Here is a 23,785-nt window from a genome sequence, read left to right as displayed (position 1 = left end):
AGCTCCGTCAGTTCGCTAGTCAACGCATGCAAATGTGCTTAAGTATGCGGCGTATTGAGGAATGTACCTATTTTAATCGCTAAGCTAATATCTCAGATACATGCGTGGTAGAAAACTCAATGCATAAATGAATAATCATTGTATAAATTAAAAGTTTGGATATGGAAGTGCTGAAGTCACCCACGATTTGGGAATCTGCTAGTCGGCCGCTTTTCGTGCGCTCAATCTGGTTGGAGGCGCAAAAAACTGGTCGTGCCGGCCCGCAACGTCACTTCATATTGGACTACGAACCGGGACAGAGGCGTGTGCAATCCAAGTCAGCATTGAGCAGTGGGCGAAATAAGGTGCATGGTAAGAAATGTCGCATCGGTGCCTAAACAATTATTATTTGAATTTCATACATTTCACAGCTACACTTCAACATTCTAAATCGTATGATTTTGTTGGTGATTGGCAAAATCATAACTCGTGCGGGTTCGTGGAAGATTGCCCAACGGATTTGTTGCTCATCGTGCCTGCCAAAGTGGAACCCTTACCCACTGCGACAGCGGCGTCTTCAGTTCATCCGCAGACACAGCAGTCACAATTAAAATTCCCAGCGAAGCCATTACTGCCGTCAAATCGCGCCACTCAAAGACGATCCACTTTTTTCTTTCGAAATCACGCGCCTCGTCGTGGACCACTTCATGAACTTTATGAGCTTTATTCGCGTCACAGTTCACTACAAGACCTCCAATCGACACTTTCCCAAGTGAACTCACATGCAGACGAGCGTTTGGCGGAACGTGTACTAAACTGGCTGGATTTGGCTGGCAAACGTATTGATACCCATCAAACAAAACCTGTGGATGTCATTGAGATGGTGAAGCGATCAAAGAAGGTGTCAGCGAAAGTCACACCGTCGCAAGCACCGTCGCAGGTGTCTAGTTCGATTACTAGCACCAGAAAAACCCACCGGCCAATAACTACACGGGCACAATCACTCACACAAATACAAGCTGTTGCTCCACAGCCATCTACCGCTGCGTCACGTGGTCGCAAACATGTACGCTATGCGAGTGCAATGCGGGCGGAAGAAACTCCTATCCACACCACTCAGATGGTGCAGTCTCGAACCACCGATCCCGTTAAGCACATTACAATAATTTTCGATCATGAAGGTGTGCCGGTGCGTTTCAATCGTCCCGTGCGCAATATTGATTTAAGTGCCCTGAGCACCAGTCCGGCTACAGTTCGTCGCTTGACTGGATCACTATCGTCTGCACGTCTCTACTCTGAGGCGGAGAAGCCTGCATCCAACCAGCCAGCAAAAACTAAACTACCAAAATCGCGTCCATCTACCGATGTGGAGTATGGCGCTTATGGGGCGAAAGCTACCCTTAAGCGGCCACATGATGCGGGAATCTTTGATGCCAAAAAACAGTTGCACATCTTTATGCCGAATTTGATGAAGAAGGATCTGTTAACGGCTGTCGGTGCAAATGCCAGTGGTTGTGACAGCGTAGATGATACCTTAAGTGGGTTGAGCAATACGTTCAGCGAGTTTTGTAAAATTTAGTGTATACGAATGAAAATCATATGCAATAAAATATTTAAATAGTGAAAGCCGTTGCGAAGCGATTCCTGATGAAGAAAAAGACGTTAGCTTTGTAGCGAGTAAATTAAAATGCTCATTTCACATATACATTTTGATTTTCAAAGCGCACTCTAAAGGATGCGTTAATCTGTCTGTCTATATAGTAAGTGACTGTGCCCCTTAAACCAAAACCGATATGATGACAAATACACACTTTTAGTGATTGCTGTACTTTTATCCGTTATCGCACACTGTTTTCATCTGAGGAGACTCCAACTAAAATTTTCCGGAGAATATTTTTGTGGAGCATTTTAACCCTCCATCGAACCTACAAACTGAATATTTTACAGATTTTTAAAAATATGTGTCAAAATGACCCGCACCGGCAAGAAATATTGGACAAAAATGTTCCACAAAAATATGCGCCATTAAATTTTATTATAGATGCTTAAAGACAATTTTAATGGTAAACGTAGTTATGTATGAATTTTTCAAAAATTTAGATCAACTTGTGAATTTTAGTAGTCTGTAAAAAAAATGGTTACAGTGGGTGATCCAGTATTCTAGAGCTCTTCCTCTTTCATAATTCACTGAGTTGTTAGTTAATTAAATATTTTATGGTACAGTAATTAGATGGCAACTCTTTTCAAAACTATGAAACCCACATTTTAATATTTTAATTTAGACTTATGACTAATGGCAGCACTTCGCCTAAACGTTCTTTGATTTTATTGCTGCCTATTTCAAAATATTTTACTGATATTAAATAATTAACTTTTAATTCTCTTTTAATTTCAAAAAGGTATGTAGCAACCCTGAACAAAACTATTTTGAAAATGTAAACTACCGCAATCGGTTCACAGTTCTGTGAAAATGGCTTAAGTTATCAAAATATAAATAGTCTATCAAACGACATTGAATTATTTTTTTTAAATTTAATACACTGTGTATGAGGCAAACCTGCACAAATTTTATTTTGGAAGCCCACGGCTTCATAACTCAACTGAAACTGTTTGAGATATCATAATAACAAGAAGTATATCAAATAAATTTTAATTAATATTTTAAATTTAATAAATTATGTGGCAACCCTGTTAACAAATCCATCTGATAGCGAACATTTAAGAACCCCGGGCTCTAAATTTCACAAAAAGTGTTGGAAATGCTAAGCCAATAAAAAATCTATCAACCAAATCATAACTCATTTTGGAACTTAAAAAGATATGTAGTAACCCTGTTAAAATCTTCGCATGAAAATGCATTTTCTAGGATCCTGGATTCACAATTCACCTAAATCTGTTATAATTATTATTCTATTAAATTTTGCAGCCATTCTTCTAAGCCCGCGCAGAGTTTTCGAAGCTGTTCGTGAAGAATACACAAACCACAAAGCCAAACATTTTAAAATGGCCAAGATTGTCTCACTTATATATCCACATCTCAAAGGCATAAAAATCTCAAAGGTTGATACCAAATCAGAATCCTTAAAAGACACCCTACACAAACTATACGTACAATTAAAGTCTAGACTACATTAGTGAAGGAATAAATATTACGTATACGCCATGTGAACTATCGATTTCCGAGACCTCCTCAGCGATTTAAGTAAGTGCATTGTGGACGTTTAAGAAAATGGGGAACAAAATTTTAAACACTATATTCTCACTTTCAAAATAAGTTGATGTCACATCACGGATACGCTTTTAGTCCCTTACATATGTATGTCATATAAGTACACAAGTGCATATGTGTGTGTGAATACATGCCTTCATGATATTATATTTCTGCAGCGCAAATGACTATCCAGCCATAGAATAACGTCAAGGCCATAAACGCTGCCTCGGAATACTTAGCCGGAAACCAAGTCATTTCAGAACATTAACGAAAACCAAATACATAATGAATTAGGCCAACAAAGAGTGACAAGTGTTTATTTTTTTTAAATAGAATTTCTGAAAAGTTAACCTCGGCTGTGCAGCGCCAGTCCAAAGCAATTTGTCATATACACTGAAGTTTTGCATTGAATAGTTTGGCTGAAGTGAGGCGTTGCAAAAAATATCGCTGCCGCAAATGTGAACGACCGTGAATCTTGTGAGGCCACCTACACTAGCATTTCTTACCTCAGATTAGTTTGTCTATGCACTACCAACAATCCAAGCGTTCTAAAGCAATTCATGCACCTGGAGTCATAATGTTCGTTTGTTTCGTTTCAAGTGAATTCTTAGTAGTTATTTTGGTTTATTGTTTCGTCACTTTTCACCTCCCGCTGTTCATTTGAATTATTGGAGTCATGTCAAAAGTGAATTAAAAACTTTTATTGTCTTCATTAATTGCTGCGCAGTATTGAGTAAAGGGAACGCAAAGTCAGATGCAAGAAATAAACTGATATTTTATGCATACGCCTGTGTTCAAAGTAATAAGAGCGCGATGAATCATCTAGTTTTAACTATTTTTTATGAAATTTTTTTATGTTTTTATTTTTATAAAAGTTTAGTGAATTCTATAACGAAATAAAGTGCATTTAAGACGAAAGACACGAAATCCACAAATTCAAAAAAGAAAATTCGATTTATGCAGTTTTATAGCCCATTAAGTAGTAATATAATTAAGTGTAGTTTGAAGTCGCTCAAAATGTTCGTTGATTTTTGATTTTTTTTTTTTCGCTGAGGCCTTGAGCATATTTTTCCATATAAAAGGCTTCCGAACGTGCGCTTTATATGGAAGAAGATTCTCAAAATAGTGCGCTAAAAATTCTCAAAAATTACGCCAATTTGAGGTGACTTCATACTTACACTTTATAAAACTGAAATAAAATAGGCTATAAACACACATGTTTTTCTAAAGATTCTGATTAAAAAGTTGAAAATTGAAAGTTCAAAAATTGTCAAGACAATTAAACAAATTTTTTTTTTCATTTTTTTTTGTGAATTTTGTACAAAGTTAAAAACATTAGGTGGGTGTATGAGTTGCATGCCATTTTAAGACCATTTTAATTTTTTTTTTTAATTTTCTACTTTTTTTCTATTTTTTGTGAATTTTTTACAAAGTTTGTTGCTTTTATAAAACATTAAAGAGGTGCATGAGTTGCATGCCATCATAGCCACTTAGAGACAAATCTCCGGAATGCACGAATGTCCATTCTGACCAACAGTCAGGCGGCACTTAAGGCACTGTCATTTAGCGACGTTAAGACCTCATTGGTCCTTGAGTGTATCGAGAAACTGAATTTGTTAGGAACGCACAATTGGATCCAACTCATATGGGTTCCAGAACACAGGGGGATAGCTGGGAACGAAGTAGGGGTCGCGTTAGCTTGAAAGCTTGCATCCTCTTTACCAATAGGATCCGATCCTTTCCTTGCTATGGCACAATATACCATCAAGGAGAATCTTGGAAGTGAAGATCTAAGGCTAAGAGACGTAAGCTGGCATCAAATGATGGGGTTATGCCAATGAATAATCAAAAGAGGTTAAGAAAACTCATAACCCTCACCTGCCACTTCAGATTGCACAGTCATTTGCACAGTTATTTGCACAGGATTCAGATCCATTAACTCTTACCGTTTCTGCGATAAATTCCAACACAAGACTCTCAATCCCAAGCCGACTCTAATGCACCTTCTTGAATGTGGTGCTAAAGCGCGAAGAAGGTTGAGATATCTCGGTCAATTGCAACCAGAAGAAAGGCACATACGCTCAGTCTCAGCGCTGTCTTAAGTTGAATAAGGGAACTGAAGTTTGATGAAGTACTGTGATGAGTAGAGAGCACAAAAGACCGTGAGGACGAAAAGCAAACCTCAAATTCATATATTCTTTCTAAAATCATAAAAAGCATAAGAAAATTATATACAATACAATTATATAAAAAAAAATTAAATACAAAAAAGTAAACAGTGTTAAAGCTTGGTGATTCGCCGCGTTCCTATTATTTTGAGCACAAGTGTACATACATGAACTCTGGCATACATACTTGCATTTGCATGCAATTTGTATTTGCTTGAAAATAGGCATAGAATAAGAAACATACATTTTTATAATCTATTTAGTTGCTATAATAACACTGTGCAACAGCAATTTTTGGACGAAAAAGCCATCATATAATCCTGGAACTACATTATAAGTAAACCTTTACAATTTTGTCTATTCCAGTTTTTCTACAGTGGGTCAAAGTCTCTTACTTTTGGGCATAAACATCTTTATGTGGAACACAAAATGTTTTATAAATCGATTTCTGATAGAAATGTTATCGCCAATGTTCTATGATTGGTAATAACAGTTCGGTAATTTTTTTGGATTATTTTAACGCCCTAGCTTCCATGTTTACGTGCCAATTTGGCGACGTTTATGGGATACTCGAACAACCCGGATAAGAGTCGGGCTAAAAACTGCCACTTCAGCAGCTATAATTTGTGCGGAATATTTTATGCTGTTGCAGCAATAAAAGCAACAAATTTTTTAAGTAAATTTGGAAAAGTCCGTTTAAAGAAGACTTTTGGGTATGAAACAAAATATTTATTCCACAAAAGCCGCCAGTGCAAACGTTTACTTGTAACTGACAGAAATACTCGCTCGTATGATGGCGCTCGTGAAATATGAAGCTGTAATGGTGAAATTTGCTAAAACACGAAAACTGGCCAAATTGCTTCTATTGCTAGGAAAAAAATCCGTATTTGGAAACATCTGCATGAGCCAAAACATGTCGCGCCTATTTTGACATTCCGTAATAGATAATAATAGATGCGTATAATTTTCGTCAATAAATTCATATCAAACATTTCGTGTTGCCATGCAAATCGGACTTCGTCACTTAAAGAGAGATTATTTTAATCTAAAATTTCTGAAAATATTTATATTAAATATTAATTGCATATTTTAATAATATTAGATATCCTAATAATTTTTAATATTAGTTATTCAATATTTTTACAAATCTCTTAATTATGATAAATATCGTGCATAAATTTTTAATATTTCTTATAGTTACATTTGTAAAAGCAGTATAATTTTCCATTGGTCGTTGCGTGCATTCGCTCAATTGCACTTCGGGGCGTATACCGAGTCTCAATGCGACTTGAAATATATACATACATGTATATTTATTTATGTATAGTACCACACTCATACAAACATCGGTTGTAGAAAGAACCGTAGACGAGTGTGAGCAGAGAAAAAGCAATAAATGCGAAATTAACACCCGTCTAATATATGCACATACATACAAATGCATGTTTGTTATATCGACACATATGCACATGCATGTATGGAGGAGAAAGAAGTACATGTGTAAGTCAATAACAAAAGAGCGTATTCCTACGAGTGTACAGGTGTTTTGTACTCGAATATGCGCTATGAATATATAGCTATTTTTGGCCCTATATATTTAGGTTTGCATATGTGCCTTTGAATTTACCTATGCTCTCATATGTAATGATGACATATGTACATATGAAAAGACCACGCGTTTTGCCACTCTCCGTGTTGCTGTTAAATTTCAAAAGCCGTCAAAATGTTATAAATAATTGGCATGCAAAGCTACCGCAGCGCCCTGCGGTAGGCAATACGAAATGGTATGAAACAAAAAACTTTAAATAAGCAAAATACAAAAGGCAATAAATCCGCTGCCATCACTGACAAATGCTCCTCTTATAAGTGGATTGTATTTTTGTTTTAAGTTTGCTGTCAGTTTTGTGGTTATTCAAAAACGTTAGTTACTTGGTTGACGACAATTTAAGTTGGTGGCAGCGTTTGTTGATTGTTGATTTTTCCAGTAATTGGGTAGTTGGGTGAAAGGCCATAGCATGGGGCCCACTAGCGCTAAGTTTACCTACAACTACCGCATATAAAAGTGTATGTATGTAGGGAAAATTGGCGTGGACGTGATTTTCAAATACGTGCAAACTCTTGATTATTTACACAAGCACATGTAAATTGATGGAGTTTGTGATTATTGGTCTTTTTGTTCTTTTCGTGAGTTTAAATAGGGTGTTTTTTATCTGCCGATATCGATAACAATCTGTGTTGACATTTCTGTTCAGTAAAGTTTGGCAAGTCATCATTAATAGTTTAACGCCAGACCAACGCTTAATTGTGAAAATTCACTTTGAAAAGGCAAAAATCTGTTGGGGTAGTTCATAGAGCACTAGCGGCGTCATCTTCATCATCATTGTTGGCGCGACGGTCCGGGTTAAATCTTTGCCTCCCTCATTCTGCAAGTTCTGAATCGTAAGTCTTTATTCCGTTTCCGAGGTCGTCTACAAGTTCCGTTTTCTATCCGAGGCATTTTTGAGGATCTTAACATATTTTTTTATTTGCGGGGTAAGTTATCAGCCTTATGCCCGACTTCCTGTTTAGAGAAAGAAAAACACTCGTCCCTTAGCCCTGACCCATACTTCCACCCGGGTTGCTTACCCGATCCCTGCACGGGTTACTCATGTGAGCAGCGGATTCCACGTGAAGGTGAAACTAGGACTGAGGTAGGAGAGTTTATGCGATAATAACAACAGGCGGCTAACTGGCGCGGAACGGCCAGATTTATTGGAAAAAGGGGTCAAAAATTGAACTGATTAAACTGACTATGTAACTCCGAGCCGGTGGCGTATTCAAAAAATAAATGCATGGAATATATATTCTAACAGATTATAATACAAAATAATTTTTTCCAATAATATTTCTGTTGCGTTTTATCATTTTAAATTCTCAAGCACTTAAAAAAAACACCTGAAACAAGCACATGTTGAAGCTCGTTTTTTTTAGTTTTCTCTAGTAAGTTTGTACGGTAATACATATGTTTGATTATTTAACACAGTTGCGTAGATATTTATTAATTTTTTTTATATTTGGAATGCATTTTCACCCTTAAAATTTTTTTTCCAAAAGCCATTTGCCAATTGGAGGCGGAGCATATTTAACTGAAGATCACTTTATTTTTGTGAAAAATCAAGGCTTATTTTCCAAATTGGAGTAGAAGTACCGACTTAAGATGCCAGTGGCACATGTGACGCACTGCTGTTATTATTTCCATGACTTTTCTCTAAATTTGTTTTCTTATTTTAAAAACTTCTTCTTGCCATCAATAACTCGGTGTTGAAATGATTGTTACGCATAGAAAAAGTAATAAAAAATACTTTCTAGATTTTCGTGTCGAAGCCTTGGACTACTTGGACTACCAGTTCTGAAGAATGGTAAAACAAATGTATAGGTTGTGACTTATTCATTGACTGTTGAATGCGTGCAGCTGCCTGTTTTCTCTGTTATTTTTGAAGCACAAAAGTTGGGTGACCTTTACGAGAATAACTTCGGTGGCATGTAGAGGCACTAGGCGGCGCAATATATACGTAAGTTACTGCTGTGTGTGTAAGCTGCTTTATATTACATGCTATAGTTTTAATATTAATACATACATACATACATATGTACGCATGCAAGTGTATGTACAGACTTTTGGATATGAGTAAGAAAATTACTGTCACAATTTTTTTTGCTGTTTGTGTTTTCTTAAACAGCCAACTTCGTCATCTATGAATCGGCAATTCGTCTTTTTTGTTGCTTCGCTCGTTACAATGACTTGTTGTTTTATTTTGCTAGGAATATAGTCTGGTTCGTATAGACTGCATTATTGTATTGTAGCTTAATAATTCCCTCAGCTGTCATGTCCAAAATGTATGCACATTGGGGTAAAGAGGAGAAAGGGCAACTTGATTGTTGTTTTAGTTGCTAACATTGCAGAACAAATGTGTTGTTTTTAGAAAATTAAGTTCTATTCGAGTACTCGCTGCGCCCTCGAACAGACGACAATTGTGAAAGCCACACCAATTTGTAAAGTGAATAAAATAAGCAAAAATAAAAGTGCATTCGAGTATCAAAGAACTAGTGAATAAATAAGAAATTAATTAAATAAAATCGATAAACAAATAAACAACTGAATTAGTAATTAAATTAAAGATCACAATTAAATTATAGATCTCAGCTTACTCCAAAAATTAGCATAAATCATGTCCGAGGATAGTATGGATGGCCATCTCAGCAGCTCTTCTTCAAGTCCCGAAAAACGTCGCTCAACAGTTCCCGATATTTTGCCACATCAACGCAGTTTCGAAAAACGTTACAGTCATATGATACACAAACAAATACTGGAGACGGGTGTGAACAAAGAAGCGCTCCAGCGTCAAATCAATGCATATTTCTCATGCGGTAGCGCTAGTGGAGGCAGTGAAAGAGCCAACTCAAATGCTGGTGAAGAAGATGTGAACGAAAATGTGCAAGAAGCAGATAAAGGGGAAGGACAAAGGCGGGGAAATAGTGAACAGGTTGAGGAAAGTAAAAGATCACTGGATAAAGCTGAAACGTTCGATATAGCAGACGTGCATGGAGCAAAAGCAGCAGCCGATTTGTAAAGTTTGCGAAAGCTTTTAAGTTAGCAAAATAATTACGAAGGAAAGAAAGGAATTTCAAGTAAAAGCAAACAAACACATACATTTATGTAAATATGTGTTTGCATATCACAAGACTTTGAACGTGTTTAACTAAGTAAGATATTCTATGTATGCTTAAAGTGCAATTGCCACGCAAAAGTTGCTACCGATTTTATTGCGGAATCAAAAATAATTTGCTTCAAAAGCTTATCTTGTACTGTGTAAAATTGATGTGCTATACTTTAAAAAAATTTAAAAGCAACACAGAAAATGCATAATTAAACTACTGCTGAGCTTTGCTCATCATTGGTTTTTGATCTTAATAAAATTTATATATCATAATTTTAAATATACGGAAAAATTTAAGCAAACTATGCAAATCTATTCTTGTGTTATTTCTATTTAATGTAATTATTATTTTAAGGTGTTCAAAACATTACGTCGTGCGAAAAATTAGGCAAATAACATTTATCTTACTGCATTTTTACTCCTTGCTTGGGCGAGTTTGAGTAGAGTACTGCAGTTAAATCCCCTGTGAGCTGATAGGCTACTAGAATATTTTAATGCAAGCAAATTCTTTGCTCGAATATTGCTAACATTTCTAGTAATCGGTCTTCAGGCGCACCGATAACGCTGTGAATCATGGTGAGAAGATTTTTAGAGGTGTACTAACGGTGTAGACCGTCATTCGGCTGTGAGCGAATTTGATAGATATGCCGAGGTCATTCGTTTTGTGTTTCATTAAGCTAAAGCCAAATTTTGTGAAACATAAAACGAATTACGTAGAATCCAAAGTTTCTCTCAAAAATGTTTTTCACCGTACCTGATGAGCAAAGTATCTATCATCCTTGGCTGTCAATAGCCTGAAATGGTCCATAGGATGTGACGAAAATGTTTGTTCATGTCTTATGCTTATACAGCTTGGGCCATATAGCGTTTGCTTTTTGAACCACCTATTTTTTTGGGAATGGTAACACAAATGACATGTCAAATGTGTTCATAATTTACTTAAAGGTTTGACATTTACGAAATGGGACGCTATACGCTTGAACAAAATTGGGAAATATGGAAAACCTATTTCCAAAGTGGTGAGTCTTCTTCTTCTTTTCTGATTTTCACATCGGTGGCTACGTCAATAGGCAAAATTGTCGGAATGGGGCTCAGAAAATCCACACGTTACTGTAGAGAAGCAAATGCATCCACAACGAGTCACTGTTTGGTGCGGTTTTTGGTCTGGCGGCATCATCGGGCCATTTTTTTTCGAAAATGAGTGAGGAGCCGCGGTTACAGTAAATGGCGAGCGTTACCGTGACATGCTCAACGAGTTGTTTCCAAAAATTAAAGAGGATGACATGGACGACATTTGGTTTCAACAGGACGGTGCAACTTGTCACACTGCCAAAGTTACACTCGAACTCTTGGCTACCGTTTTTGAAAACCGAATAATCAGCCGAAATTCCGATATCAATTGGCCGCCTCGGAGCTGTGATTTAAGCCCGTTGAACTATTTTTTGTGAGGAGCCGTTAAGGACAAATGCTATGCGTACCATTCAGAGACGATTGATGCTTTAAAACACGAAATCGAAGTTGCCATTCATGAAATTGGAGCCCAGATAATCGAAATGTGCTTAAAAATTGGGTTGATCGAATGGCCTACTGTAAAGCCAGTCGTGGCAGTCATTTGAACGATATTATTTTTTATTCATAAATGACAATTTCAATCTTCAAAATAAAAAAAAGGTTTGAAAAAATATTGATTCGTTTTTTTTTCTATATCCGAATCAAAAAGAAAATTTTACATGGCCCACCCTATAAAATTCCATCAATTTAGAGGCATCGGATTTTAAATTGAAATAAAACAACGAAAATTCAAATTGATTGGGCAATTTTTATTATTTTTGTGTAGCACCATTCATGATATTTATTTTTTAAATATAATCCCTTCCAAATGTCGGCTGCAACTGCGCCCTAATACGGCCATCCACCCGTAAACACTAATTTAGAATGACTCATTCAAGGACTTCAGCCGGTATCTCGTCAGTAACTGTAGTAATGCTGGCTTCCAATGCCTCAATCGAAGCTGGTTTATCCACAAAATATTTAGACTTTACATAAGGCAATACATAAAAGTCCAAAGGTGATATCACAAAATCTTAATGGCCTATCCATTGGTCCGAGACGAGCGATAAGTCGCTCATCCTTCACTAGGACAATTTGAGCTCTCATGTATCGGCTTACACAAGAAAGTTTTTGAGCACTCACAAAATCGAATTAGGAGGTGATCTGCTTTACATCCCTCATTTGGTATCTAATGGTTTTTTTTTGTTTTCGAATATTAAAAATAAAATACGAGGCAAATGTTTTTCAATACCTGGAAGACGTGGTTTTGGAGATATCCACTTCTGAGTGGCAAAAATGCTTTGAAAATTGGTTCAAGCGAATGCAGAAGGGTATTGACTTCCAGATAGAATATTTTTAAAAACAATAAAGCTATTTTCTTTAGTATTTTATAGTTCTGATTATTGGGCGTATAATATAAAAGTCATCATCTTAGTTTGACATAGATTTACTTCAATGATTGAAGGTACATCGAACTATCAGCGAAAATATCCTAAGAGAAGAGGCAATGTTGAAAAAACCACAGCTTCACCTTATTCAGGAATTCAAGATGTTAAAGAATGTTGGAATGGAATCGCCGAAGTTTCCAAGCACTCAGTGCCTATTGTACTTAAGGCTAAGAAGTGGATTTAATGGGTGGGGAAATACTAGTGGGGTGGGGCTTCAGTACTGTACAAACTTTGCATATTTTTTTCAGAATCTTTGCAGTTTGTCGAGTGAAAAAGAATATCGCTTGTACATCCAGCTTAAAAATGTACCATCTAAGCCTTGCGAAAGCGGCCGCCGTAGCCGAATGGGTTGGTAAATCACTCCCATTCGGGATCATGCATGAACATCAAATAATAGAAAAAGTTTCTTCTAATAGCGGTTGCCCCTCGACAGGCAATTGCCAAGTCTCCGAGTGTATTTCTGCCATAAAGAAGCTCCTCATGAAATACCATTTGCCCTTTGGAGTCGGCTTAAAACTGTAAGTTCCTCCATTTGTGGAACAACATCAATCCGCACACCACAAATAGGAGGAGGATCTTAACAGAAGTGTACGCGCCAATTATTTTTTTATTTTTTAAGACTTGAGAAAGTCGGACAGCGCCAGGGAAGATGCTCTGTATTATCCTCATGCTCCAAATAAGACGTTTCGGAATTTTGCTAGCACCTTATCAGACCTTTCATGGGACTTGGTTGTTTTGCAGTTGCCAGTATTGCACCAACAGCAGTTTCTAAGGCCCTTAGAGCAGCTTGACCATCATTGCAGTGCCTGAGTTTAAGTCCTCACCACCTTTCGTCAGTTACTATTTATGTTACTCATTTATTCTTCAACTGAAAATAGAATTTGGCTTATAGCCAATTCAGAGGCAAATCAAATCAATTGCAGTCACCACATAATTGGAAGACCAATTATATCGCAAGCGTTCAAATTTATGTAATATACATATCTACAAGTAGTTATGTAAATATATACCTTATTGTATAGCGTTCACAGTAGCTGCGTTAATCAAACTTGAAGTGATATTTGTCTGCGTTATTAGCCATCCACGCACATTCACCGCTGCTTTAGCCCAGCAATCGAACACTCAAGCTTCCGGAGATAGATGAACGTAAATCGTCGAGGTGTGAGGAAATCAATTAAACAAACACGCTTTACATGGGCACACATAAATTACAGCAACCATATACGTATGTACATATATACACACATTCAAAAAACCACATTCGAGTCCAAAGCCAGAATACCAGTGTACGAGTTCAATAAAGCCGGTGTTGGCAGTTCATTTGTCGTGACAGTAAATCGAATCGGAAAGTGAAGTGCTTATGTCAAGTGGTTGGACATAATGAAACGGACAGCACTGTAAGAGCACCACAACCAGATACTCAAGAGTGGACAGAGTCTGAACAGAGCGCACATTTGCAATCTTTATGTGAGAGGGGAAAGTAAAGTGTGTGGGAGGAATGTAAAGAAGTCGAGTCGCCGATAAATGGAAAGTGGACAAATAAGGCGAAGGTAAGCAGATGTGTGGGTGAGGTATGTTTGCGATTGGCAACACTTGAACGCCTCAATGCCATACAAACCAACTGCTGCAGCTGATTCCCCTTCCAAAAACTGCTCACACATACAGATAATTAAACGACCAACAATAACAATGGCATTCGCATTCGCATTCAAGTGGAATTGATGCATTGAATTCGGAATTGGCGACAGGATAATAACTAATGTATTGGTTGGGGTGGAAGTGTAGTAGAGTATCATTGAAAATGGCTAAAGTGGCTGACATTAAAAAATTCATGGCGAAATATGTTGAAAGAGTATAAGAAAAAAAATGTAAGTGGTAGTATGCGTAAATCGGGAACTCAACTGACAAAGCAACAAGTGGGTGAAAGTGCTTTTGTGGCCTTTACAGGCATTTGGCGCAAAGGAAATGCGTTGGTATAAACTTTGTGAGCTTTCTCCTTTTTTATTTTTGTTTTTTACATTTACACAAATATACTTCCAAAACTGTTTGCAGAACGAAGAATCACAGAAAGTCAAAGAAAAAGTTCACTAAAAAATTTGAAAAGTGCAAAAAGTATAAGTAAATGTGTAGTGAACAAATTAGACAGAACAGTGTGTACCCTTCTAGATGAAGCAAGTTGAATATAACAATACATAAAAAAAAGAAAAATAAAAAACTCAAAATACTTTAATTTGAACAAGCAAATACGAGTATTCATATTATTAATAAAAATTATGATTTCGAGGTTGAAAAAGACTTCGTTTAATTTGGACCAGCATTAACACCGATAACAATGTCAGCCTTAAAATCGAAGGAAGAATTTCTCTAGCCAACAAGTGCTATTTTGGACTAAGTAAGAAATTCAGTAGTACTCATAAAGGAACTCACTCGGGGTAGCACAACTAATCACATTCTGCTCTGACAGTCAAGCAGCCATTAAATTACTGCATTGCAATAATACTTCCTCCAAAGTGGTAATTGAATAAATTATTTCGTTTTCTAACATTCCTGGAAAATACGTTACGGATAAGCTGGAGTTCTCCTACAAACTCATTTTAAATCAGTCAACTCTGGCCAGTATGCGGCCATCACTTTAACCTCAAGAAAGCTTCGTATCAGGTAGGACTACACCGCACAGAACAACGAAGGTTAGACCGCGGAGCTTACCTGTAAGATAACTAGACATGTTTGGCTGGAATGAATAGGAACAGAATTAGAGTCTTAATTATTCCAGACATACCCTCCATTAGTACAGTAGTTAGTTAAATCAACGGGCTCCACCTAAAGATAAAAAATGGGAGATGTATAGGGTTTCCCTCTAATGACGTCTGTCGCAGCTGCAGAAAGTGATGAGTGTTATGCACTTTCTCTGTCACTGTCCAAGAACCCGAAATCCCTGTCTTAAGGCGTCCCCGTGGTCTAGAATTTTCAAAAAATCGATGTCTTTTTTTTTGATATTTCGAAAGTATATTCTTAAATATACTGCCAAATTTTTGGAAGGATATTCCCAGTATTTTTGATTCTACAGCCATTTTAGCAGGTAGAGTCAGATTCGTCACGCGGCCACTCTCAAAACTTTAAATTCATTTATCTCAAAACTATGTACTTTTTCGGCCTAGTGTTGTCGTCAAAAAAGAAAAAAACTATTCAACCGAATCGTCTGAAATTTTAATATGTTGTTCACAACATCAATGGCTATCGCCCGTACTAGAATCATATTATTAATTCAATTATTTCGTATTTTTTGATTAAAAATCTAAAAAACCGATTTTAGAGTGTCGAATTCAAAACAGCGCTATTTTGTGAAATTTTTTTATTTTTTTTTAATTCTAGTACGGGACATAGCGCTACAGTCATACTGATTGATATTTTTTTTTTGGTTTTTGTGTTTCAGAGCCAAAATGGACAACACCATCCGGATCCAATTTTTCAGGGGGTCAACTTCAGCGTCATTTTTAAAATTGTTAAAATTAAAAAAAAAAAAATTTCCTTTTTGTATGCAAAAGATGTTAAATAAAAAGCCTAAACAATTTAAATATCGTTTTACATTTTTCATTGTAAAAACAAAAATTTCTGAAAATACCCTAAATTTTCGCGCTCTACACCACTGGGACCTCTTAATTCCTCGTTTTCTGATCGAGTGCGAGTTGAATTTGAATGTGCGAGTGAAAACTCATTTAATCGATCTTGCCGTAACTCGGTTCCAGATCATCAATCCATCATTTCCAAAGGCCTGGCGAAGACGAAGCATGCCACTTCTTTATGTTGGGACCATAAGAGTAAGGACGGGCAGGTTTAAGAATAGAATTACATTACACTATAGATCAGCTGTAAGTTGAGCGTCATAAGTTAAACTTTGGAGTATAGGCTGTTCGTTATAACAGTCTGATAAGAATTGTAACGCCCTCTATCTTTGTTTAGGAGAACGTCAGATTACAGGAACTCTACCTTCTGCACTATTTGGCAATTTATCTCGAAAGCTCTGTCTTACCAACACTTTCGAACTACACCTGCAACACTTATTCATTTTCAAGCAAACTTGTCCCATTTATCCAGCGCACACTGTTCCTGTCCACTCCATCTGCAACTTTTGCCCTTTGACTATTAGATTGAGGCAACTTGTTGAAACAAGTTACCGCAAATACCGGAAGTCAATGTCAAAGCATTCGAGGAGGTAATGCGTGAAAAGGGAAAAGAAAATAGCTCAAAGCGTAGACGGCGCACGCTAAAGTGGCAAAGAATAGTAATGACAATAGAACGTAAAAAAGATTTAGCGCATGCTTTCGTATCCAACTAAAAGTTGACTTCAACTTAGTGGCAAAGGAAATGGGAAATGTGCAAATAGCGACGACTAGCAGAGAGGATGGAGATTGCTGTCCAAAAAAGAAAAAAGTAAAGAAAAACGAAAAAAGTGATTTGGACTCATTGCCTAAGTAAAAGTTGTGTTCTTCATCCGGGTAAGATGTTGCTCACATAAATCAAATTGCATCCTAAATCAACTTAGCGCCATCTTATGGATTGTTAAAATATGCGTCGACCTCACTGACTTTCCACTTGCTACTCCTATAACTATCTGTCAATGTATGCATGTATGTATGGGGCAGTGTGAGTACTTTTCGGTTGTTATTTCATTAAAGTTGCTTTTCGCTGGGGCATTCGCTTTACTATCAAATACTATGATTTTCGCTTGCTACCTGGCTACCTGCATAATAAAGTAATAAATTATGCTTGCATGGATTGATCTAATGGATTAATGTAGGTAGGGGGTTATTAGCGGTAGTGTTGGGTGCTTTATTTAACATTTCATTAAATGGAGGTCGGTTAAAGGGTATACTCGAGTCTGAGGATATGGGAAGTTAAGCGGCTTTTTTTCTATAATAAATAATCTGCTCAGTGTGAGTTGCACGCGATATGGAGTACGTCAAGTTTATGGGCACCAATTTACTTGAAAAACAAATATTTGGGATGGGAACTGGGTAGGACGCATTTCTGTAGTAGGAATAAAAGTAGTATGACGAATACGGCAAACGTTCATTGCACTTTGTTTTGAGTGTATGCACCTATTCAGTGCCTAAATGAAGAAACTGCATCTTTCTTTGATTACGAGGGCATCACTATAGCTACTGTTATCCTCGACATTTAGGAAGCTTGATAGATTAGCCACAGGCAGACAACCATCCCCACATTTCCAAAGATTAACAAGAAAAATAGCATAAACTTCGCACCGGATTTGTGGAGAGAAGACGCGTATGCCAGGAAGTATTAAGTCGGGTTCATACAATCAGATCGCATCACATGTCAGACTATCTCATGCTGGCTGTAGGGACAATGCCACTTGCACCACCTAGTTTGTAGGTTGAGAGATTTATAACTATGTATAAACTCTATACCCAGAGAGCGGCGAGTGGTAGTATCCTCCCTCGCTGATTTGTCTGCCTTGCATGCCACTAGTACCCATATCAAATGGATGTGGAAATATTGCGTCATCTCGTTAGGAGATGACCGGCATTTGCGAATCCGTGGCAACCCTACTAAGAGATTTAATCGCCGCTTAGCTATCGGAATAAATATAGATTTCTCTAAAGGTAGTCGCTCGCCAAGCACCCAAAAAAAGGGCGTACACGCCAATTATAAATATATATATAGTCGTATTTTTGCCTAACCAGATATCTGCCTTATTAATGGCTATACTTTCAGCCTGAAATACGTTCCAGTGATACGGAAAACGAGCCGAAACGCTTACTTTTCGCTTCTTACAGGCGACACCAAAGCTAACTTTATCGTCAAGCTTTGAGTCATCAGTAAAGTATTCTTGGTAGTTTTTCCGACCAGGTATATTGTCAGCCCATTCACGTCTAGCAGGAATTCTAACCTATTAAAATATGGTTCATCTCAATGATTAGTTGGCTCCAGGCCGAGTGTTCAAATACTTAAATGGCGCCATTGATTAGTTGCACAAGCCGAGCAGCAGTATTACCTGCATTCTGTTTATCCACCAAGTCTAGGGGAGGTAAGAAAAAAAAGAGTATTAGAGCATCAAAGGGTGTGGTTCTAAGAGCGTCGTGGATACATATAAGCGCCATACGTTGACCTTTCAGAAGCCTGTTTCCAATCGTAGTCTTGCCGAGAGCTGTACATCATCAGGCTATAATCCCGTAAACGAGGATAGGTCTGATAAGTGCCCTATATAGGCAGTGAGTATTCTTCGGAGAAAGATCCCGCCTGCATCCTATCGCATTTTTGCTTGAGAGTAGAGTTACAGTACCTTTCCTTACAGTGTCCTCTGGATTGATGTTCCAATTTAATTTCTGGTCGAAAATTACACCAAAATATTTGGCACTATCTCCTACGTACAGCCTCACATTATATAAGGATGGCTTCCCAAATTGTGGAATTTTCTATTACCATGAGAACAACGCAAATTTTGTTTTCTGTGGTTTAGAGTTTAACGAACTTGCCACATGTGACAACTATTAAATCACATACACTGAGCTAAAAAGTGTATAATAAACCACCAGTCTCATGCAAAAAACAAAAACAAAAAAAAATTTAGACAGGTCTAGTTATTAAAATTATGAAACTCGTTGTTTTAACATCAGTTTTTTCTAGGTAGATGAACGAGACGATGCTATAAAATATTACTTCTGGTAACACTTCGTGCACGCATATAAACGCTACTTAAGGACTTTAATACTCGGTTGTGCAAGAGATCTTCTGCTTAAGAGTTGAGAACATTTAATTTGTGCGAACAATTTTTAGCATCTAGATTGGTTAAATGGATGTAAGCGCTATTCTCTGAATTAATGGCGCTAAAGCAGACCATAAAGCGGTTCTTACATTGAAGTATAGAGTATCGAAAAGCTTTATAAATCTTTCGGCGCGGCAATTCTCCGTTTAGCAGATAAGTCTGTCAGGGCTTCTTTTGATTCAAATTATTTGTGAGAAAGGGACTTCCGAAGAATCTGACAAACGGAAGGTTAAATTGTGGCTCCATTAGCAAGGACAAGTTTTCCAAGAAGTTTAATGAAATGTTTTCAATATGATGCATGGGGGAGCCCCCCCTCCTAGCGATAAAATAATGAGCGGCGCACAATTTTGAAGTTTCCCAAACTCATGCTAATTTAAATGAAAAAATGTTGATTTGAAAAATCATTTCGTCGACAATTCCTATCGAATATTCATACATCTATACTTTTACCATTCAGCGATTCACAACTCACTTCTTTTCTTCTCCCTAGACAAATGAAAAAAAAAGAACTCATTTAATGACTAAGAACAACCCCACAAATTACGCAGCATTAAAGAATTGATGCGCCACTAAAGAAAAATCACAAGATAGCACATTCATTACGTTAAGTGGTGCGATAATGTTTTCCGACGGCACGGCCCAACTCTACTCAACGTGGAGTCCCACATTTTATTCATGAATTAGTTGGCAGCGCTGAGCGCGTAAGAGGGAATAAAAATAAGAGTGAAGCAGCGTCAACGAGAATCGGTAAACGGACAGCTTCCAGGTGATTGAGCATTGCATTTGAATTGGTAGATTGCGGTACTGACAGACTGGCGGCCGCAGACAAAAAAATATATGTATTTATGTGCGAAATGCTAATGCGCACAAATAAAAGAAATAAAAAGAAAAAAAAAACACATAATTTATATGGTGCACCATAAATTTACTAAGTGGCTATTGAAAATTTAAGCGGAGTAGCAGATAAGTTAAATAACATCAGTATTCTAATTCATCAATTTCTCAGAGCACTACCACTCACCAACAGTTGTCAACAACATATTATCCAATAACAACGCAATGGCCACAATGATCAAGACGAGTTGTCGCGACCCGCGCCAACCGATCATCCAATTCTTGAAGGTGGCCCATGTCCCGGCGGCGCGGTAGTCCTCCTGTCGACAATGATCCGGTGGTGGCGGTTGTGTTGTCATATAAAGTCGTCCCGGTGTCTTGATTGCCGCTGGATCTGTGGTCGAGTTCGGTGCCGGTGTTGCTTGCGTTGTTGTTGCGCCAGCGGCGCCAAAAATGCCACCTCCTGCTTCGTTGGCATGTTGAGCGCTGTTGTTGTACGTTTTGTTGCTGGCATTCTGTTGCTGTTGCTGTTGTAGCGTTAATCTTTGATCGTTGCTCCACTGAGACGGTGCTTGTTTGAAGGGATTCTTGCTGGGTGTATCGTGGTTGAGTGCGTTGCTTTTGTTGCTCTGTGCGGGTGTAGTGCTGAATGATGTGGTCGCGTCGTTTATTGTTGTGGTTGCTGTTGCTGGTACTGGTGCTGCTGCTGCAGTTGCTCCCGCTGTGGTGGATGATGATGCCAAGTGACTGGTGATGTGCTGATTGAAGTTTTTTGCTCCATCTCCAGAATCAGTCGATTGCATTGCGCCACCCGCTTGTTACTATGGAAAATAAGGCGATAAAATTTGGGTTGATTAAATATTTCAATTTGTGGAAGAGTATTAAATAAATAAGTTTAGAGAACCAACTGCAGCTATAAATTTTTATTTTCCTGTCTATTAGTGAACCAAGGAAAATCAAAACTGACTGCAGTGAAAAATTGTTAATGGAAAGTGAATATAAGGGCCGATGACAGCTTCAGTACAATATACTAAAAAATACTTTATTATTATATGTAGTTCAATCAAATCAGCTCTTCCAGTGAGACTTTGCTTAAACAGTCCAGTTTCTCGTTCAACAGGTTGCAATAAAACTTGAAACACGTCCCTCGTATTTTAGGGGATTCGCCCGCACACAATGTACGAAATAGGGGTATATCTCGCCTTCCTCTCTACGGATGCTAAATAAACTGTTATATGTAGTCTATATGAAATCAAGTTAATATTCCAGTGATTAGCCGTCTAGTAAGCCTCCTATTCACCACCTGATGAATTTCATCAATAGCAAGAAGTGGTTAACACAACAACAACAACTAATCATCGTTCGGTATTTTGGTCATCATAACATTCAATAACCATGCTCCCACCCTGTTGTTTATTCTTTTCTCCCCTTTTTTCCGCTGCAATGGATAGGACGACAAGGGACGAATTTATTTTTTCCTCCAAGAAGGCCCACTCATGGGCAACCACATAAGCTAATCTAAGTTAAGTTTCCTATTAGTTTACTGCTTACCAGACGATACTCAGCAGCTAGATACCTGCCGATCTACTGTTAGTAGCTGCTCCTATCCTCTATTCAACTGGTGGGAACTTACAATACGGACAATTAAGTATAAAACAAAATAGCTGGACGCGAGGAAATACAGGGTGGGCCATATAGCGTTTGCTTTTTGAACCACCTTTTTTTTGAGAGTGGTAACACAAATGACATGTCAAATGTGTTCATAATTTACTTAAAGGTTTGACATTTACGAAATGGGACGCTATACGCTTGAACAAAATTGGAAAATTTTGAAAACCTATTTCCAAAGTGGTGAGTCTTCTTCTTCTTTTCTGATTTTCACATCGGTGGCTACGTCAATAAGCAAAATTATCGGATTTGGGGCTCAGAAAATCCACACGTTACTGTAGAGAAGCAAATACATCCTCAACGAGTCACTGTTTGGTGCGGTTTTTGGTCTGGCGGCATCATCGGGCCATTTTTTTTCGAAAATGAGCGAGGAGCCGCGGTTACAGTAAATGGCGAGCGTTACCGTGACATGCTCAACGAGTTGTTTCCAAAAATTGAAGAGGATGACATGAACGACATTTGGTTTCAACAGGACGGTGCAACTTGTCACACTGCCAAAGTTACACTCGAACTTTTGGCTACCGTTTTTGAAAACCGAATAATCAGCCGAAATTCTGATATCAATTGGCCGCCTCGGAGCTGTGATTTAAGCCCGTTGGACTAGTTTTTGTGGGGAGCCGTTAAGGAAAAATGCTATGCGCACCATCCAGAGACGATTGATGCTTTAAAACACGAAATCGAAGTTGTCATTAATGAAATTGGAGCCCAAACAATCGAACATGTGCTTACAAATTGGGTTGGTCGAATGGCCTACTGTAAAGCCAGTCGTGGCAGTCATTTGAATGATATTATTTTTCATTCATAAATAACAATGCTCAATCTTCAAAATAAAAAAAAAAGTTTGAAAAAATAATGATTATTTTTTATAGCCGATTCAAAAATCAAATTTTACGTTACCCACCCTATAGAAAGACTCTGGGTAGTACTGAAGAATTCGCCACTGTCAACCCTCTCTAAATATATATCCTAATATTTCCGTTAGTGAACCTTACTCTTAAATTTACGAAGACAGCGCTAAGCAACAACCGAAACTAGCTAGTTTTTTGTAAATATTATATTATTATATAAAAAAACACTCCATGAATCTGCAAAAGTAGCTCGAATTTATTTTACGGCCTACTAAAGTTTTTAAGTCCCAGCCTAAGTGGTTTTCAAAGAAGTGGAAAGAAGGTTAAAATAAATGTTTAAGCGAAATGATAATCTATTAGCTGCCAACTAAAAAGGTCACTTTGACCCTTTCTTCAAGAAACCCCTAAAAAATAAATTTTACTAGAGGTCTTCTCAGGTAAAACCTCCATGTCATCAACGTGTTAAAATTCCCAGAGAAGCTAAACTACTCTCAATATCCATGAAACGGTTGTATTCTCCTTGTAAAGGGTGATCAAATTGGAGTTACTTATTCCAATAGGGTTTTGGACTGATCGACTACTGTAAAACAAAATACATTATTTTTTCAGTATTCATTAACATTTCACCACGAAAAGATTTACGCCTCAACAACTTAAAATCCCATGAAAATCGACGTTCAGTGAAAAGTGTTCATCGCGTGCTTAGGCCAACTTATGGTGTTCAGCGATGAGGCCCATTTTTGACTTAATGGCTACGCTAGTAAGCAAAATTTCCGTACTTAGGCTGAAGAACTACCTAAAGCCATTCAAGAACAGCTATTACATCTATTGAAAACAACCTATGACCTATGGGCTGGAGGAATCATAGGCCTATATGTCTTTAAAGACGAGGCTGGCGCAAATGTGACAGTGAATGGCAAACGCTTTCGAGTCATGATAAACGACTCTTTGATGCCGGAAATTGAAACCCGTGATCTCCACTCCATACAGCCCGTGGAACAATGAGTAAATCTGTCGTAGATTCGGTGAGCAATTTAAGTCTCGCCTCGGACCAGTCGATTGGCCACCGAGATCGTGTTATATCACACCTTTGGA

At 37.7% G+C, this 23,785-nt stretch overlaps 3 protein-coding genes across 7 annotated transcripts in view; 2 read left to right on the top strand and 1 right to left on the bottom strand.

Moving 5' to 3' along the window:
- Window positions 1-23,785, bottom strand: part of LOC128866405 (synaptic vesicular amine transporter) — a 56,675-nt gene that overhangs the window by 15,805 nt on the left and 17,085 nt on the right. For all 5 annotated transcript variants that reach the window (XM_054107109.1, XM_054107110.1, XM_054107113.1 and 2 more), the window contains exon 2: window positions 20,362-20,995. In XM_054107109.1, coding sequence (XP_053963084.1) covers window positions 20,362-20,977 — 616 coding nt within the window. In that variant the 5' untranslated portion in view covers window positions 20,978-20,995. The remainder of the gene's footprint in view (window positions 1-20,361; window positions 20,996-23,785) is intronic.
- On the top strand, window positions 162-1,562 carry LOC128866407 (uncharacterized). Its single transcript, XM_054107114.1, has 2 exons — window positions 162-351; window positions 411-1,562. The coding sequence occupies exons 1-2, from the start codon at window positions 162-164 to the stop codon at window positions 1,556-1,558; spliced, it is 1,338 nt and encodes a 445-aa protein (XP_053963089.1). The 3' UTR covers window positions 1,559-1,562.
- Window positions 9,348-10,334, top strand: LOC128866408 (uncharacterized). Its single transcript, XM_054107115.1, has one exon. It carries the CDS (start codon window positions 9,567-9,569, stop codon window positions 9,966-9,968), a length of 402 nt encoding a protein of 133 aa, XP_053963090.1. The 5' UTR covers window positions 9,348-9,566; the 3' UTR covers window positions 9,969-10,334.

This window comes from Anastrepha ludens, chromosome 6, assembly GCF_028408465.1.
Source record: "Anastrepha ludens isolate Willacy chromosome 6, idAnaLude1.1, whole genome shotgun sequence".
NCBI classification, from domain to species: domain Eukaryota; kingdom Metazoa; phylum Arthropoda; class Insecta; order Diptera; family Tephritidae; genus Anastrepha; species Anastrepha ludens.
This window is presented reverse-complemented; position numbering and strand designations above follow the sequence as displayed.